Here is a 20,921-nt window from a genome sequence, read left to right as displayed (position 1 = left end):
TAAAAAAGTCTGATCATAGGTCCTCATAACTGGTGCAACTATGGCCCCTGCTGGCTGACTGATGGCGCCTGCTCAGGGCTGAGGAATAATGCTGATGGGGGTGTGGCCCTCCATACACAGTGCCTGTCAAGTGTATGAACTCGACTCGCGCAGGTGAGAAATGCAGTCTGTACTGACTGTACGTGCCGGAGCGGTGAAGGGTCGAATCAGTATAGAGGACGCAATCGGGTAATTGGACACGACTAGATTAGGCGGGAAAAATTTATTTACTAATACAGTTTGTTGCAAAGTGGTAAACCTTGCACCACCTCTGCACCTGATAATTATTTGTTTACTTATCTCAAAACGGATTTTTAGCTCTGTATTTAGATTTCTACATACTAGGTAATAATTTCACCGTTTTTGAAAGGTCTATTTTAAATTCAGACTGTTATAAAGATTTAGCTAGATTTTATCATGTTAAACTTTTCAAATATTAAATATTAAAGATTTTTTAATAGAACGTAAGTCAATTTTTAAGATAAATTACGCTGCAATCTTTTCACTAGATGATGGGAACAGACTTTTCTTTAAATAAAGACTATTCAGAAATAACAGATAAAACAGATGTTCAATTCATTTTAACGGAATCGTTTAAAAGCGAGTCAGCAAAGTGACTCTCGATGCCCATCACTATTCAGACAGCGCGAGCGCATCGACAGCCCACCACCACCTGTAGGTCAAGCGCGTGTGTCGCAGCAACAGCACCTCGGATTTATTGGTATTCTTACAGCGCAAAGACAATGTGAGGACGCAAAGATGACGGGTTGCACACCGGACGCCATTTAATCAGCTCTGGAAATGTGCGTGTATTTAATTGATTAGGAACATAGATACGGGGTTGGTAGACTGGTAAGATTTACCATGCTTGCTTGCTACCTGAGTGACTGAGTTTTTTTTTCACTGAATTATTAAGCGTGCTTGTGGAACATGCAGTGCTGAAATGCTGGATTATGTTTAAATCGGTTTGCTGGAAGCGCACAGAGTCGGACTAAATCAAGGTGAAATCGCTGTTTATTTAAGGACTACACTGAGGGTGATGCTATAGGGCGAAAATGGTGGTGAGATAAGTTTCTGCTAATCCTGATCTATTCTGATTGCGGTGCACGGTTTGCTCCTGACAGTGAAGTTTGAGTATTGCACAAGCCGACGAGCTAAAGTCTCAAATTAAACATTTTAAGCAGCTGAAAGAAGATATGAGTGTTCTTCTGACTGCTTCTGTCCTGCTTCTGCTTCTATCCTGCTGCCACATTTGCCAAGCAAGTAAGTGAAACCAGCATCTGCAACATCCATCCATTTCTTCCTTACTGAAACCTCTTCATCATCATCATCACTTCAGAGTTTTACAAGCTTTTAGCCCAGCTTGATTTATAACCTGCACTAAGGATCTTGCTCCAGATGCAGAGTGTGTATTCCTTGAGCTTTATTGGGTTACAGGATTAAATTGAAAGCAGGCATTAGGAAAATTGAGTTTGCTCTTAGTCGTTAGTTTGATTTATTGCAGATGTGGGAGAACTGACCTGACATCTGTAAATTAGGGATGTACTCATGGCTGGATTACTGACCGGGCCAGTGGGGCCAGTGCCCAGGGGCCCTTGAAGTCAGGGGGCCCTGGCCCAAAACATATTGCGATGCCTATCAACATTTATGATACAATATATTTTTATTTCCGAGGGCCCTCCATTTTAAGGATCCTCTGACTATTAGGGACTTTGACCCCAGGGCCTCTTGGGGGCCCTAGCCATGCTTTTGGGGCCCCTAGCCATGCTTTTGGGCCCTAGCCAAAATACTTCTCTGTTATAGTTGACTCCACTCCAGACCTTGCTCATGTGGACCAACTTACTTTTATTTTCAGGTTTGTTAATAATGACGGACACGTAGTTGAGCATCTTCTAGCTTTTGAGCCTATTGAAAACCATAGTGGGGACAGTTTGGCAGAGTGTGTCGTTGCTATGGTGGAGAATCTGGGCCTAGACTTATCCAACTGTAGGGGCCAGTCATATGATAATGCAAGTAACATGTCGGGAAAGTACAATGGAGTCCAAGCTCATCTTAAACAAAGAAACCCTTTAATTTGTTATGTCTCCTGTGCAGCACATTCACTGAATTTAGTTGGTGTCAATGCTGTTAACAGTAGCCCAGAAGCTGGACGTTTTTTTGACTTTGTACAGGCAATGTACACATTTTGTGCATCATCTACACACAGGTGGGGAAAGGTTTTCCGTGATACTGATATCAAACTCACACTGAAATCACTGTCAGGTACTCGATGGAGCGCACGAGCTGAATCAACTAAGGCTCTTTGGAAATATTATGCACAACTGAGAGAGGCATTGAATGATATGTCTAAAGATATGGAGGAGAAATGTGTAACTCGAAGTGAAGCCTCTGCACTCTGTGACAAATTGGACACGTTGGAGATGGCCTTCATGGCATACTTCTGGGACACAATACTACAGAGGTTCCAAGCCACAAGCCTGCAGCTGCAGAAGCATGATATTGACATATGTACAGCTACACAACTTCTCTTGTCTTTAAGAGACTTTGTGGCAGCACAGAGAGATAACTTTGAGGTGTTTGAAGGGGCAGCTTTAAATGTCACCACCGCTGTCTCCCAAGAGTACAGGCATGACCTCCAGCGTACAAAGAAGCGCAAAATTATGTCTGATGATAGTGCAGAGCCAGGTGTAGCATTTAACGGAAAGGACAAGTTTCGGATCGAAACTTTCAATGTTGTCATTGACAAACTTGTGTCCTGTCTCAACCACTGTTTGAATGCATACACACACTTAACTGAGCTATTTGATGTTCTTTTCATGCCTGACAACATGTCCAACAGTGAGCTCACTTTAAAGGCTAACTCACTTGCTGCAGCATATCCTTCAGATCTGAACATGAGCCTGGCAGATGAATTGATACAATACAAGTCATTCATAACAGAAAAAGAAAAATGTCCTAGTAAAATGCTCAAAACCATGATCAATTTGAATTTACAGTCAACCTTTCCAAATGTCTACATAGCACTTAGACTTTTTTTGACTGTGCCTATCACAAATTGTGAAGGGGAGCGTTCATTCTCCAAACTGGCTCGTATTAAGAATTAACTCAGGATTAGGATGCGCCAAAACCGCATGAACTCACTGTCACTTCTGGCCATTGAATCAGATTTGGTCAGACAGCTTAATTTTGATGAATTAGTGGATGACTTTGCAAGAAAGAAGAGTAGAAAGAAACTTATATAAAATAGATTCTTGTGTTAGGGTTAGTTATTGACAGGTTGTTTAATGTATTAATTTAATGTATTTATTTTGCCCAGGGGCCCAGACTATCCTTAATCCGTCCTTGGATGTACTGATCCAATGTTTTCCTTTTCGAACAATACCCAGGGGTGTTGTTTGGAGGGGTAAGATTGTGGTGATTCATTGGCACCACACTGAATACCAATATCACTTGTAATATCCCAATCTGATACCAATTATTGTTATTACTGCTGTTACTGGCTTAAACTGCTAAATTATAATGCAACTAATTGTACATATTGTACATATCTGACCCATTTTTATTTATCCCATGAATGTATGTGATTTTGACTTTCAAAACACAGAATATTTACATAAAGATTCACACCTTTCATGTTTGCATACTTTGCTCACAGTAAGTCAGTTAAGTCAACATCAGTAATCAGAGCTTTAAGGACTGTCAAACACAGATAGATCCAATTACATCAGTCCTACAGTACTTTGGCCAGCTTTCAGCAGCACACTGACCAGACAGACATCCAGTGGACTTCTAGACGTTAGCTACAGTAGGTATTTAATACATCTTTCTAAGGTGGCAGACAGGATGACTGTTGTGGTCGTACACATGACATAAAATTATTATGAACTAAGAAAGTTTATATATTAAGTGATCGAGTTAAGGTAGACAAGGGCTGACCTATAATATGACCAATATATACATGTTATGAACCAATTCAAGCCATGCTAGGTTGTGGTTGCAGGTTTTTGTACTAACTAGTCAAGACCTACACCCAATACAACTAACCAAGTCTAACTGATTATACAAATAGAAACAGACGTGCTCGTCCTTGGTTAATGTCTAAACCAGCAGCCACACTGGATATTTGTGGACGAAAAGATACATTTCTGGGCACAGTGTGCAATAATTAACAGACATGGATGTATATGGTCAGTCTGTGCTCAAGTTATGCAAGACATCACAAGTGCATGGTGATATAATAACTGGCCTTTGCTTATATTACATTGAACTGCAAGCACATACACCCTCTAAGCAGTCACTAAATGTTGTGTGTGGGAAGATCACAAAGCTATATACTCCATTTACATGATTCAGCAAGTATACAGTGGATTAAGACAGTATACACACTTTTTGTACTCTTCTTTGGATTTGATTTTGAATGGATATTATTTACATTTTGCTAATTTGTCTACACTTAATCACCAATTTAACCACACTGAAAACATTTTTTTAATTAGGTGGAAAACTAAAAATTCTAACTGAAAAGTATTCAGATCCCATTCAGTATTTTGTGGTAGCCCCTCTGGTTGCAAATACAGCTGCAAGTCTTCTTGGATACATCTCAACAAGCTTTTCACACTTGGATTTGTACAATTTAGTCCATTCTTCTTGGCAGATCCTCGCAAGCTCCATCAGATTGGATGTTAAGTGTCTGTGAACTGCCATCTTCATGTCTCTCAGCAGATGTTTGATGGGGTTTGAGTCTGGGCTTTTGTTCAACCACTCAAGGTTTGCCCTAAAGCCACTCCAGTGTTGTTTTGGCTGAATGCTTTGGGTCATTTTTGTGTTGGTGAACTGTCACCCTAGTCTGAGTTTACATGAGCTCTGGAGTTTTTTTTAAATCAATAATGTACCTTTATTTGGCTGTATTCTTCTATCACCCAATTCTATTTTTTTATTTCCCTGCTGCTGAGAAGCACAAACATAGTGTAATGCTGCCATCTCATTGTTTCACCTTAGGGATGGTATCAGCCAGATGATGTTGCCAGAATACCAGAATCTTTTTCCTTAGTGTTGCCAGAATTCTTTACAAATGCCTTTTCTTGACAGTGGCTTCTGTTTTGGCACTCTCATTAAGGCCTGACTCATGAAGTGGTGCAGAGATGGTTGCTTGTTCAACAAATTTTCCCATCTTTGCACAGGACTTTTTAAGCTCTTCTAGAGTGAACACTGGATTTTTTCTTACCTCCCTAAGGAGTGCCTTTTTTGCCCAGATACCCAATTTGGCTGGAAGGCCAACCCTAGGAAGGAACTTCGTCCATTACAAAATTATTGAGGTCACTGTTGTCTTGGTGAACACTCAAACAGTTAAAAATTGTTTTATATCCTTGCCTTGATATATTTCTTGGCACAATTTGATTGCAGAAATCCACAGAAAATGTCTTGAACCTCATGGCTTGGTTTATGTCCTGACAATGCAGTGTACAACATTCAGACATCTTTATGCAAAGCAGCTTAACTAATAGGACTGAACACAATTCAAGCAGTTGAGGGTTAAGGGCCTTGCTCAGTGGCCCAATAGTGATAACTTGGTGGTGGTTGGGCTTGAACCAGCAATCTTCTAAATTTTAATCCAGTACCTTAGCTGCTAAAATACCACTGCTCTGACATTAATTAAAATACTTAATCAATCACATTTACATTTTACAGAATTTAGCAGACACTTGTATTCAACTTCATATAAATCTGACCTTAACCGCTGAGCTAACACTGCTACACAGCGTAAACTGTGAACCTGTGTAAACCCAGGTGTGTTTCTTTCTAAACCAATAAATTCATATTGCAGCAGGTGGAAGTCCAATATACAGTATTAGGACAAAGAACATTTAATTAAAGGTTTACCTTAATTACTTTATGTTATCTAAATTTGTTTTAGATATACTGCATGGCATAGCATTAATATTATGTTGCAATATGATGCCGAATAATATTTTGTTCAGTGTCTTATGTTGCAGTTTGTTTGACTAATGTTAATCTGTCAGAAAGGCATTTTCAATAACAGATTATTAATGACCTTATTTTAAACTGGCATGATTTCAGTTTTGTTTTTGAAATATACTTAATACAAGCTAATAAAAATATCAAAATAACATTTTCACTTGGGGAGTTTCTGGCTTTGAAAGCATTATATGATTCAGCTGTAAATTACAGTCTGTGCAGTATATTGTAAATTACAGTTTATTTCTGTAACACTGAAAGGCAGTGATTTATTATTACTCTGTTATTACCCTAAGTGCTTCATGGAACTATGCCAACATTTTACATAAATTTGGCCAATATTTTTAAAGTACAGTGTGTAGTGTATATAGAGCATAGTGTAATAATTACTAATATTTTTGCTCTGTAATGCAGTTATGCAGCTGCAGTGATTTGCTAATCAGATTTGCTGCTGTCAATATTATAAGGAAGAAATTTAAAAATGTACAAATGTAGATAGATAGATAGATAGATAGATAGATAGATAGATAGATAGATAGATAGATAGATAGATTACTCATTACACAAGATTCATCAGTTCAGGTATATCGAATATCTACAGTAGTGTTCAAAAAAATAGCAGTGATTTTAAAAAAGTGAATAAAGCACAAAATCATTATAATAACTTTTATTTCCATAAATGCAAATGCACTGAAAATACTACACTTTCAATTCTAAATCAAAACATTAACAACATTTAGCCAGTTTGTGTTAATCCTTTACAGAAAGTTAAGAAAAATGAATATTAGGCTGTTCAAAATAATAGCAGTGCCAGCATTTTTCTTTAAAAACTCAAAAAATGTATCTATAAACTAAAAATGTTTGAGGTTTTACTTTACTTTAAATTACTGAACTAATATTTAGTGGCATAACAATTGTTTCCGAGATCTGTGTTGCATGGAGTCGACCAACTTCTGGCACCTCTGAACAGGTATTCCAGTCCAGGATGATTAGACTACATTCCACAGTTCTTCTGCAATTTTGGGTTTTGCCTCAAAAGAACACATTTCAGATGTCAGAAGACAAGTTCTCTATGGGATTGAAGTCAGGGGATTGTGCTGGCCACTCTATTACCTCAATCTTGTTTGTCTGTAACCAAGATGTTTTGGGTCATTGTCATGTTAAAACACCCATTTTAAGGACATTTCTTCTTCGACATAGGGCAACATGATCTCCTCAAGTATTCTGATATATTTAAACTGATCCATGATCCCTCGTATGTGATAAATAGGCGTAACACCATGGTATGAAAAACATCCTCATATCATAGTTTTGTACCACCGTGCTTTACTACCTTCACAGTGTACTTTGGCTCGAATTCAGTGCTAGAGGGTCGTCTGACATACTGTCTATGGCCACTTGACCCAAAAAGAACAATTTTGCTTTCACCTGTCCACAAAATGTTAAGCCATTTCTCTTTGGACCAGTCAATGTGTTCTTTGGGAAATTTGAACCCATTCAGGACACGTCTGTTTCTTAACAACGGGACTTTGCAAGGAGTTCTTGCTGGTAAATTGGCTTCACTTAATCATCTTCTGTACTCACTGGGAACTTCAGATGTTCCTTGATCTTTCTGGAGGTGATCACTGGCTGAACCTTTGCCATTCTGGCTATTCTTTGATCCATTCAAACAGTAGTTCCACGCTTCCTTCTGCATCTTTCAGGTTTTGGTTGTCACTTTAAGGCATTTGAGATCATTTTAGCTGAGCAGCCTATCATTTGCTGCACTTCTCTATGTTTTTTCCCTCTAAAATCTACTTTTTAATCAAAGTACGCTGTTCATCAGAACAATGTCTGGAACAACCCATTTTACCCAGTATTTCAGAAGGAAATGTGCTATGACCAACCTGTGCAACATTTGCCACCATCCTACCTTAAATAAGGGCCAGAATTGACACCCATTCTTCTGCAGAATGAATGGCTTCACCAATTGAACTCCTCACTGCTATTATTTTGAACAAGCCCCTTTCAATCAATGCTTCGATTACTCAGAATGAACGGCATGCATGTCCTAATTGTTGGGTTTGTTTTGTTTTCAATACTCTACTACACTTTCAAGTAAATTATTTGCTATGTAGAAATATCACTTCTACTAAAAACTTTGATTTATCAAGTTAATGGTGCTGGACTGCTATTTTTTTGAACACCACTGTATATATCGTATATCTTGGTCTCCAATTTACCTCACTTGCATGTCTTTGGACTGTGGGAGGAAACCGGAGCACCCAGAGGAAACCCACACGGACATGTGGAGAACATGCAAACTCCACACAGAAAGGACCCGGACCACCCCACCTGAGGATCGAACCCAGGACCTTCTTGCTGTGAGGCGACAGTGCTACCCACTTAGCCACCATGCCGCCCTAGATGGATGGATGGATGGATGGATGGATGGATGGATGGATGGATGGATGGATGGATGGATGGATGGATGGATGGATAGATGGATGGATAGATAGATAGATAGATAGATAGATAGATAGATAGATAGATAGATAGATAGATAGATAGATAGATCACTTTATTAATCCCATAGGGGAAGTCAGTTATTACAGCAGCTCAAGATACATTAAATTAAAAAGTAATAAAGTACACAAATATTAAAGTACACAAGTATTAGAGTACACAAGTATTAAAGTACACAAGTATTATTGCACAGCACTGTGTGATTAAATAAATAGAATAAGAAATGTAGTATGTAATATAAAAAAGAAACTTTTTAATTGTGTACAGTAATCCTGAGAAATGATTTATATTCATGCCTTCTACAGATCGTCCTGCTGCTCCTGTCAATGTCTCTGTCATTCACCTGAGAGCACACTCAGCTACCGTGTCCTGGAGTGTTCCGGAGGGAGAGACTGTAATCGGCTATGCCATCTCTCAACAGGTCCAACACAGTTATTAAAATGATGTATAGCCCAAAGGAAACCATTTGTATCAAACTGTGCACATTATGGCTGTAATAACTGTACATTACTCTTCAGTAAACCTTATATACAGTAAAGCTTTTTTCTCTGCTTGCAGTGTGTAACTTCTGTGTGTGTGTGTGCATGCTGTTTTCTTTGCCATATTTGTTACAGAGACAGGATGGCATGATGCAGCGTTTCATCAGGGAAATTAACACCACTAGTCGTGCATGTGTGCTGTGGGATCTAGATGAAAACACAGACTACATTATTCAGGTGCAGTCCGTCGGACTTCACGGGGAAAGCCAGGCCAGCAAGAGGGTTCATTTTCGAACCCTCGAAAAATCAGACCACTTCCAATCTAACCTGGTGGCTCAAGGTACTCAGATTATCATTACCATGATAAACACACAGCACTACAACACTACACTACACTACACACAGCATTTGTTTTAATTTTTACAAGAGAGTTTTATGTAGAATAATCAAATACATTTCACACAATATTTTTGTCTTTAACTTTGCATAATTTCTTAATGTTTTATTAATATTAAAGACTTTTATGTAGGCCTTACTATTTTACCTGAATATAACAAGATAAAACACAAGTATCCTAAACCATTTGCAAATGTTTGCTTCTATTGGATGACTATTTTTAGTGTTTTTGGTCTCAAGTCACAATCTGTGCAGAGTTTGGCATGTTGTATGTGTGTCATCATCACGTTCCAAGTATAATTTTTTACAGTGCACAAAAACATGCCATCAGGGTAATTGGCTGCTGCCATCAGGTATGAGTGAGTGTGAATGAATGAGAACATGGGCTGTGTCATGCAAAGGACTAGCTCCCTGTCAGAGTATTATACCTGTCCTCACTTAGTGTGTGTATATATATATATATATATATATATATATATATATATATATATATTTATATTTATATATATATATATATATATATATATATATACAGTGTATCACAAAAGTGAGTACACCCCTCACATTTCTGCAGATATTTAAGTATATCTTTTCATGGGACAACACTGACAAAATGACACTTTGACACAATAAAAAGTAGTCTGTGTGCAGCTTATATAACAGTGTAAATTTATTCTTCCCTCAAAATAACTCAATATACAGCCATTAATGTCTAAACCACCGGCAACAAAAGTGAGTACACCCCTAAGAGACTACACCCCTAAATGTCCAAATTGAGCACTGCTTGTCATTTTTCCTCCAAAATGTCATGTGATTTGTTAGTGTTACTAGGTCTCAGGTGTGCATAGGGAGCAGGTGTGTTCAATTTAATAGTACAGCTCTCACACTCTCTCATACTGGTCACTGAAAGTTCCAACATGGCACCTCATGGCAAAGAACTCTCTGAGGATCTTAAAAGACGAATTGTTGCGCTACATGAAGATGGCCAAGGCTACAAGAAGATTGCCAACACCCTGAAACTGAGCTGCAGCACAGTGGCCAAGATCATCCAGCGTTTTAAAAGAGCAGGGTCCACTCAGAACAGACCTCGCGTTGGTCGTCCAAATAAGCTGAGTGCACGTGCTCAGCGTCACATCTAACTGCTGTCTTTGATAGATAGGTGCAGGAGTGCTGTCAGCATTGCTGCAGAGATTGAAAAGGTGGGGGGTCAGCCTGTCAGTGCTCAGACCATACGCCGCACACTACATCAAATTGGTCTGCATGGCTGTCACCCCAGAAGGAAGCCTTTTCTGAAGTCTCTACACAAGAAAGCCCGCAAACAGTTTGCTGAAGACATGTCAACAAAGGACATGGATTACTGGAACCATGTCCTATGGTCTGATGAGACCAAGATTAATTTGTTTGGTTCAGATGGTCTCAAGCATGTGTGGCGGCAATCAGGTGAGGAGTACAAAGATAAGTGTGTCATGCCTACAGTCAAGCATGGTGGTGGGAATGCCATGGTCTGGGGCTGCATGAGTGCAGCAGGTGTTGGGGAGTTACATTTCATTGAGGGACACATGAACTCCAATATGTACTGTGAAATACTGAAGCAGAGCATGATCCCCTCCCTCCGGAAACTGGGTCGCAGGGCAGTGTTCCAGCATGATAATGACCCCAAACACACCTCTAACACGACCACTGCTTTATTGAAGAGGCTGAGGGTAAAGGTGATGGACTGGCCAAGCATGTCTCCAGACCTAAACCCAATAGAACATCTTTGGGGCATCCTCAAGCGGAAGGTGGAGGAGCGCAAAGTCTCGAATATCCGCCAGCTCCGTGATGTCGTCATGGAGGAGTGGAAAAGCATTCCAGTGGCAACCTGTGAAGCTCTGGTAAACTACATGCCCAGGAGAGTTAAGGCAGTTCTGGGAAATAATGGTGGCCACACAAAATATTGACACTTCAGGAACTTTCACTAAGGGGTGTACTCACTTTTGTTGCTGGTGGTTTAGACATTAATGGCTGTATATTGAGTTATTTTGAGGGAAGAATAAATTTACACTGTTATATAAGCTGCACACAGACTACTTTTCATTGTGTCAAAGTGTCATTTTGTCAGTGTTGTCCCATGAAAAGATATACTTAAATATCTGCAGAAATGTGAGGGGTGTACTCACTTTTGTGATACACTGTATATACAGTGGGACAGTGGGGAAAATAAGTATTTGATCCCCTGCTGATTTTGTAAGTTTACCCCCTTACAAAGACTTGAACAGTCTATAATTTTTATGGAAGGTTTATTTTAACAGAGAGAGACAGAATATCAACAAAAAATCCAGAAAAAAACATTAAATAAAGGTTATAAATACATTTGTATTTAATTAAGGGAAATAAGTATTTGATCCCCTACAAACCAGCAAGAATTCTGACCCCCACAGACCGGTTATGTGCACATGAGGCACACAAATTAGTCCTGTCCCTGTATAAAAGACACCTGTCACAGAATCTTCCAGTTTCTTCCATTCAAATCTCTCAACCACCATGGGCAAGACCAAAGAGCTATCAAAGGACATCAGGGACAAGATTGTAGACCTGCACAAGGCTGGAATGGGCTACAAGACCATCAGCAAGAAGCTTGGTGAGAAAGAGACCACTGTTGGCGCGATCATTCGAAAATGGAAGAAATACAAGATCACAGTCAATCACCCTCACTCTGGAGCTCCATGCAAGATCTCACCTCGTGGGGTAAGAATGATTCTGAGAAAGGTGAGGTCAGTCCAGAATTACACGGGAGGAGCTTGTCAATGATCTCAAGGGAGCTGGGAGCAGAGAAATGCTGGATATGACCCCAAGAACACCATCCCCACCGGGCATTTATCTGCCTCCAAACACGGCGAGTAAAGTTGACGCCAAAGAGCTCAATTTTGGTCTCATCTGACCATATCACATTCTCCCAAGCTTTCTCTGAATCATTCAGGTGTTCATTGGCAAACTTCAGACGGGCCTGTACATGAGCCTTCTTGAGCAAAGGGACTTTGCGGGCACTGCAGGATCTCAATCCGTTACGGCGAAGTGTGTTACTAATGGTTTTCTTGGTGACTGTGCTCCCAGCTCCCTTGAGATCATTGACAAGCTCCTCCTGTGTAATTCTGGACTGACCTCACCTTTCTCAGAATCATTCTTACCCCACCAGGTGAGATCTTGCATGGAGCTCCAGAGCGAGGGTGATTGACTGTGATCTTGTATTTCTTCCATTTTCGAATGATCGCGCCAACAGTGGTCTCTTTCTCACCAAGCTTCTTGCTGATGGTCTTGTAGCCCATTCCAGCCTTGTGCAGGTCTACAATCTTGTCCCTGACGTCCTTTGATAGCTCTTTGGTCTTGCACATGGTGGTCGAGAGATTTGAATGGAAGAAACTGGAAGATTCTGTGACAGGAGTCTTTTATACAGGGACAGGACTAATTTGTGTGCCTTTTGTGCACATAAACGGTCTGTGGGGGTCAGAATTCTTGCTGGTTTGTAGGGGATCAAATACTTATTTCCCTTAATTAAATACAAATTAATTTATAACTTTTATTTAATGTTTTTTTTCTGGATTTTTTGTTGATATTCTGTCTCTCTCTGTTAAAATAAACCTTCCATAAAAATTATAGACTGTTCAAGTCTTTGTAAGGGGGTAAACTTACAAAATCAGCAGGGGATCAAATACTTATTTTCCCCACTGTATATATATATACAGTGTATCACAAAAGTGAGTACACTTCTCACATTTCTGCAAATATTTCATTATATCTTTTCATGGGACAACACTATAGACATGAAACTTGGATATAATTTAGAGTAGTCAGTGTACAGCTTGTATAGCAGTGCAGATTTACTGTCTTCTGAAAATAACTCAACACACAGCCATTAATGTCTAAATAGCTGGCAACATAAGTGAGTACACCCCACAGTGAACATGTCCAAATTGGGCCCAAATGTGTCGTTGTCCCTCCCTGGTGTCATGTGTCAAGGTCCCAGGTGTAAATGGGGAGCAGGGCTGTTAAATTTGGTGTTTTGGATACAATTCTCTCATACTGGCCACTGGATATTCAACATGGCACCTCATGGCAAAGAACTCTCTGAGGATGTGAGAAATAGAATTGTTGCTCTCCACAAAGATGGCCTGGGCTATAAGAAGATTGCTAACACCCTGAAACTGAGCTACAGCATGGTGGCCAAGGTCATACAGCGGTTTTCCAGGACAGGTTCCACTCGGAACAGGCTTCGCCAGGGTCGACCAAAGAAGTTGAGTCCACGTGTTCGGCGTCATATCCAGAGGTTGGCTTTAAAAAATAGACACATGAGTGCTGCCAGCATTGCTGCAGAGGTTGAAGACGTGGGAGGTCAGCCTGTCAGTGCTCAGACCATACGCCGCACACTGCATCAACTCGGTCTGCATGGTCGTCATCCCAGAAGGAAGCTGACGCACAAGAAAGCCCGCAAACAGTTTGCTGAAGACAAGCAGTCCAAGAACATGGATTACTGGAATGCCCTGTGGTCTGACGAGACCAAGATAAACTTGTTTGGCTCAGATGGTGTCCATCATGTGTGGCGGCGCCCTGGTGAGAAGTACCAAGACAACTGTATCCTGCCTACAGTCAAGCATGGTGGTGGTAGCATCATGGTCTTGGGCTGCATGAGTGTTGCTGGCACTGGGGAGCTGCAGTTAATTGAGGGAAACATGAATTTCAACATGTACTGTGACATTCTGAAACAGAGCATGATCCCCTCCCTTCGAAAACTGGCAGTTTTCCAACAGGATAACGACCCCAAACACAACCTCCAAGATGACAACTGCCTTGCTGAGGAAGCTGAAGGTAAAGGTGATGGACTAAACCCAATTGAGCACCTGTGGCGCATCCTCAAGTGGAAGGGGGAGGAGTTCAAGGTGTCTAACATCCACCAGCTCCGTGATGTCATCATGGAGGAGTGGAAGAGGATTCCAGTAGCAACCTGTGCAGCTCTGGTGAATTCCATGCCCAGGAGGGTTAAGGCAGTGCTGGATAATAATGGTGGTCACACAAAATATTGACACTTTGGGCACAATTTGGACATGTTCACTGTGGGGTGTACTCACTTATGTTGCCAGCCATTTAGACATTAATGGCTGTGTGTTGAGTTATTTTCAGAAGACAGTAAATCTACACTGCTATACAAGCTGTACACTGACTACTCTAAGTTATATCCAAGTTTCATGTCTATAGTGTTGTCCCATGAAAAGATATAATGAAATATTTACAGAAATGTGAGGGGTGTACTCACTTTTGTGATACACTGTATATATGTATAGCGTATATAGTGTATATAGTGTATATACAGTATACCTGTCTCACTTAGTTCCTAGAATGGCATTGTGGTCTAGGTTCATTCTCTGGACTAGCGGTGCAATTAGATGTCACATGGTCATCACATAGTGATCTATCAGATATCAGGAAGTATGGCTATGAAGTATGTGAAGCATTTGTATGGCTGGGCACTGATGTTGGTCTCAGTTGAAAGTCTCAGTTGATGATCTAGTTGTTTCAAATAATGTTTATTGGTGCTGTGCAGGACACTGGAGTTTTTTTAAACAAGCTTGTATTCATGTCTCTTTGTAGACCTTGCTTTGTGTACAGCAGTACAGTCATGGAAGCAAGTTGGAAGCATGTTATGTTGTTTATATAATTGATTTATTACACCTGTTAGCAATTGTTGTGGCTGAAACGCATGAATCCAATAATTAGAAAGGGTGTTAAAGGGTGTCTTAAGACTTTTGTCCATATAGTGTATATAAACCACCTGTGCAGATGACTTAAGGCTGTGCAGACATGCCTTTGCTTACGTGGGTGGAGTTACATAACCAGCAGTGTGACATTCAAAAGCTTCCTGCTGTGGGACCTGTTTTCAAACCTATTTTGTGTATATTAGGTTAAAAACTTAATTTTTGCCTCTTTAAGCAAATGCCCAAAAGTTGGCTTAATTGCTTAAATCCAGGTTCTTTATATGAGCACTATTTTTGTATGTTGCAGCATAACTACAGTGTCGTCTTGTAGATTTATACAAAATACAATGTAATTATTAGATGAGAAGTGCCACATTGACTTGTATACCATCAGAAAAAAATTACTGGGCATAACATTTTATAGATTAGGGCATCTGATTTTATCCTCTGATTTTTACATCAACCAGGCAAGTGTTTTGATAGACCTCATCAGTTGGTTTGAGACCAAAAGTGACAGAATAAAACAATGGAATCAGGTATAGTGCTAGGTTGGACAAAATGTTTAGCCACACCATTCCTTTGTGTAGAAGATTAAAGTGGGTTTACAGTAATCCCTCCTCGATCGCGGGGGTTGCGTTCCAGAACCCCCCGCGAAAGGTGAAAATCCGCGAAGTAAAAACCATGTGTTTATATGGTTATTTTCATAACCCGATTCCATCGGGTTTAGCATCTTGTCATTAAAACCAATGGATTGAGGTAGCACAGCACGCTAACATGTCAATATAACATCTCCCTTCAGGTACCGATTACGGTTACATTTCCTGACAAGCCCGAACTTGCAAATAAAAACACTCGGTACAAGTTTATACAAGTTAAAAATCAGTAATATTTTATTTACGTTTGAAAAGAACTCCATTTGTTTGTCCGCACCGTCAGCCATGTTTATTCTTCTGTAAGAGAAGAGCGCCCGACCCGCAATGAATTCTGGGATTGCCTTGATCACTAAGGCAGCGTCGGATGCTCACTCGTTTTTGAGTGAAAATAACATTGAAATGTTGAAGGATTTGGAACAGCCCCCTTATCGGAAGCGCACAGGATGACGTGAAATGCGTCTATGTAGAGAGCTCCCTAGCTTTTCGAACACACCTCTTGTCTGCAGAAATCCGCGAACCAGCGAAAAATCCGTGATTTATATTTAGACATGCTTGCATATAAAATCCGCGATAGAGTGAAGCCGCAAAAGTCGAAGCGCGATATAGCGAGGGATTACTGTATACTATTTATTTCATAAAATGTTTAGCAAAACTACTCAAATATTTGCTAAATGCTTTGCCATTAGGGTATAAGAAATGAAGCACTTTAAATAGTGTTCTAGAGAGCTTACACATAAAAGTTAATATCCATAAAGGTGGACAAGAAATAAATTTCATCTTCTACCACAGTGACCTAAAACATTACCAAGCCCCATCGCTGTCTTTTCCAGCTAAGGACATAGCTCTGCCAAGATTTGAATTCATTGACCCTCTGGCATATGGGTTACGTGACCTTTCTATGGCCTTCCCTGACCTGCCAGCTGAGTTTGCTGATTTGCCAGTTTGCAGGTTTCCAACCCTATACCCTGAGCTGACACTAGATGTTCTAGCAGCCTTCATTATGTCTCCGTCTGGCTTCCTAGTCCTGTCACAGTTGCTAGTTCTGTTTCCATTCATTTTGCCGGTTCCAGCCATTCCTTCTAAGCTTATGCCAGTCCCAGCCGGCACTCCTGAATTCTTCCTGTTGTCAGCCAACCTTCCAACCCGGTTTTTTGTCCTGTTGCAAACCCCAGCCTGTTCTCCAGTCCTGTTTCCTGTCAAGTACCAGGTGGTACTGTTGTCCTGTTGCAGGCCCCAGCTGGTCTGCTACTCATGTCACTGGTCCCAGAAAGTTTTTCAGTCATGTCACAAGTCCCAGCCAGCCCTTCAATCTTGTTCCCTGTCTTGTCACTGGTTCAATCTGGCAAAGTCTGTGTGACTGTGATTCTGAGGCAAAACCAGCCTTAGGTTGCTCCAAGGTTCAGGACCCCCACATCTACCCTCTCTGTGTACACTCTGTTTTGTTTTCAGCTTCTGCCCTCCGCCCTGTATCTGCCCCTTGTCAGGGATTTGCTCCCGGTCATTGTATACACCTTTTCCCCTTTGTCTTCATGATTCGTCTGTGTATATGTACATCTGTTTTCCCTTTTCTCCTGGACTAAGTGCTGATTGCTTTTTTCCATGTGCATTTGAAGCGTTTCCTAGTCACGTTATTTGGTTCTTGTTTTCTTGTGTTCAGTACTGTGCTTATTGTTTTCTAGTCTGAGTGCCTAGTCCTGTTATCCTGCTTTTGTTTAATGTCATTGATTTTTCAATGTGTATTGATCTTCCAGTGTCAACCCTTGCCTGATTAATAGACTGGGCTTTTGGATTTTTCTTAAATAAAGAGTTTACTGATCCTATGCATGTGTCCGGCCTCCATTAACCCAGCATCACACTAAGTAGAACTGATTTCTGTCAATGCTTAGATGAGAGAAGATAAATTAGAAGAGAAATGTGAGATTACATTTAAATTAGAGTTCAAATAAACAACCAGAATTTGCAACACTAGTTTGGTCATGTGAATGTAGTTCAGTGGACTGTATACATTTGACAGCAAGTAAAAATTGTAACTGAGCAGCTACAAAAGCAAATTTTTATATACTGTATGTATGTCATTAGAAAAATGTCAGGTTTGGAATAGCAGTAGTACATGGGATTTTCAATTTGCATGGCATGCATATTTAGAGACCTGGTCATTTTTTAATGAACAGGGTGTGCAGGTTTTCAAAGATTATTTTTTAGTAATTTCTTAAAGAAAAACTATGTTCATTTAATTTTTTGTGTGTGTTTGTGTATATCTGACTTTCTTTTTTTTTGATAGTTGACCCGTCAGTAGAAGGTCTTGACATTTCCACAAACCTTCAGACAGGAGAGATGTTAATCATCATGACTGTGCTGCTGATGTGGGCAGGTGACTATACTCAAACTATACTATAACACGCATGATGTAAAACTATATGTCATACCTGCTAACCATAAATCTGAGTATTACAACCTTTTCGATTTTGTACCAACAATACCAACAGCAATAAATATAACAATATATTTACATAGAGATTAACAATTAAGAGTATGTACACAATTTTAAATGTAGCTTTTTTGGCTGGATGACAGATAACAATTTTTTAAGGTCGAGCAGAAGTGACCTGCTTTCAAATCTAATGTATTTGGCTTGCAGGCGTGATTGCTCTCTTCTGTAGGCAGTACGATATCATCAAAGACAACGACTCAAACAACCACAGCAAAGAGAAAACCAAACCTCCGTCTGAACACAGCTCTCCAGATTACCATAATGGAGGGCTTCTGGGAAGCAAGGTGAGCATGACACCACTGACACCTATATGAATAATTTAAACATGACATTATAGACCCATTCTGGGATGTTATTTGGAAAGACATGTCTAGAATATTCCATGCTAATTCTACCACTGATTTAAATAGCAAGCACAAACTGTTCAGAAATGCAGTTCATCCATAATTTGTTCATTATTTAAATAATTTTTATCATTTACCAGACACTTTTTATCCAGAGTGACTAACAGTACTGTGACAGTATACTGTCTGAGCAATTGAAGGTTAGGGGCCTTGTTCAAGGGCCCACCAGTGGCAACCTGGCAGTGTTGGGGCTTAAACCAGTGATCTTTCGATTACTAGTTCAGTGCCTTATCTCATGATATTTATCAGTCGAAAGGCCTAAGTCTATAAAGACATTAAGAAAAGCTTGGTTTAAAATTTTTTAGTTGTTTGCACAGAGCCCCAACCTCCACCCTCCACCAAATTGACTGGGATGTGACATGAGGCTTTCTTGACCAAAATCAGTACATAGCCATAGCTGTCATTACCTTTAATTTTTCAGCTAATATTAACTGAAAATCCTGCTTTCCTGCTGAGTGCCATTGGCAAGAATATAATGAGTATCCCTAAGGCTCATTTATTTGTGTTCTACCACATGTTGTTAACTTGTTTAATTAGCAATTAATAGTCAGCACAATCTGTTTGTTCCATACTCTAAACCAAGGTTTTGCATTGCCCTCTCTGGCTTATGTCAGTTTAAGTCTGTTGTGTATTTTCATTGATTGTTTTTTCTTAATATTTCACTGCTATCATTGGGGGCGGCACTGTCGCCTCACAGCAAGAAGGTCCTGGGTTCGATCCCAAGGTGGGGCGGTCCGGGTTCTTTCTGTGTGGAATTTGCATGTTTTCCCCGTGTCCGTGTGGGTTTCCTCTGGGTGCTCCGGTTTCCTCCCACAGTCCAAAGACATGCAAGTGAGGTGAATTGGAGACACTAAATTGTCCATGACTGTGTTTTATATAACCTTGTGAACTGATGAATCTTGTGTAATGAGTAACTATCGTTTCTGTCATGAATGTAACCAAAGTGTAAAACAAGATGTTAAAATCCTAATAAACAAACACTGCTATCATTGGACTTATTTAATAATTTATTCAGTCACTAAAACACTTATGTAACAGTCATGAGTGAAAATCTCCATTTTAGGGCAAAATGACCAGTTAGCTGAAAGAAAGGTTTGTACATAAACTTTCAGCGTCCAAACAAATCAGAATGTTTACTAGCATCAAAACATAAAGTCTCTTGGACTATGAAGTACTAGATAAAGACTAATCTTTTTGCAAGACAGATTGTTTTAAATTTACATTATAGTTTTTATATTTAAATCTGATGTATTAAAGACTCACACAGATAAATATGTTAGGTTAAAGACATGCTCATATATGTATTTTTAATTTTTTTCTATTAATAATTAAAAAAGGGTTTTACTTTTTGAGCACCTGCCCAGCAAAATGTTGCAGGCATGTCCCTGTGTGTCAGTAACATCTTACTATTTGTTACTAAAAAGGTAAAACCACAATTTAATAAATAAGAAAGTACTGTTACTAAATAAACTACTACGAGAACCCAGATTGCAATTATATAATACAGTGGTACCTTAAGACTCAACATCAATTGGTTCTGAGACTGGCGTTGAGTTTAAAAGAAGTTGAGTTTCAAGGTATTTTTTCGCATAAGGATGTATGGGAAACCTGTTAATGCGTACCATGGTCCCATGGACTTGCATATATTTGCATATAGTTTTTTGGAAGTGAAACTGGCCTGGTCCTGTTCATGATTTTTATTTTTCTCCTTGCAGAGAACACCATCCTCAGTCAGCATTATCAAAGTCTGACCTGTACTCCAATGGAACATCCGAGCAGTCTGGTTGGACCGCTAGAGGGCATAAATCCTTCTTTTTCTGGAAATCCAAAAAACAACAAACCTAAGAAGCATCCTTCATTTGTACTAACACCTAGCTCTGTGTGGTCTACTTTATTTCTGTACTGTGCTACAGAGGGAAACAATCTGTAGTGGAGTGGTAATAACAGTTTTTTTTTTTTAGAGAATGTGAATGTACTGTGATAGCAATAAAATAGAATACAAAATGACTTTTATGAATTTTATTTTAGCTCATATAAAGTTAATAAGAATGGGGCTAAATTACATTAAGATGACTGCTGACCAACTTATCTTTTAAATAAGTATGCATAACATGATCAGTGCTATGCCATGGGTAAATATTTCATGCTGAAATTAGTTTATAATGAAAAAATGTGAAATGACGTTTACTTCTGGTACCACTCGTCTATGCAAAACAGAAAAAAATATAAAGCCTGTAGTTAGTAGTTAATAA

The 20,921-nt window shown here is 39.6% G+C and overlaps 1 protein-coding gene across 1 annotated transcript; it reads left to right on the top strand.

Moving 5' to 3' along the window:
* The first annotated feature begins 1,235 nt into the window (after nucleotides 1-1,235).
* On the top strand, nucleotides 1,236-20,641 carry fndc4b (fibronectin type III domain containing 4b). The gene is made up of 6 exons (XM_063007599.1): nucleotides 1,236-1,302; nucleotides 8,826-8,941; nucleotides 9,135-9,339; nucleotides 18,056-18,145; nucleotides 18,413-18,549; nucleotides 20,385-20,641. The coding sequence occupies exons 1-6, from the start codon at nucleotides 1,236-1,238 to the stop codon at nucleotides 20,418-20,420; spliced, it is 651 nt and encodes a 216-aa protein (XP_062863669.1). The 3' UTR covers nucleotides 20,421-20,641.
* The last annotated feature ends 280 nt before the right edge of the window (nucleotides 20,642-20,921 follow it).

This window comes from Trichomycterus rosablanca, chromosome 13, assembly GCF_030014385.1.
Source record: "Trichomycterus rosablanca isolate fTriRos1 chromosome 13, fTriRos1.hap1, whole genome shotgun sequence".
NCBI classification, from domain to species: Eukaryota; Metazoa; Chordata; class Actinopteri; order Siluriformes; family Trichomycteridae; genus Trichomycterus; species Trichomycterus rosablanca.
The sequence above is the reverse complement of the archived record's forward strand: the minus strand, read 5'-3'. Positions and strand labels throughout refer to the sequence as shown.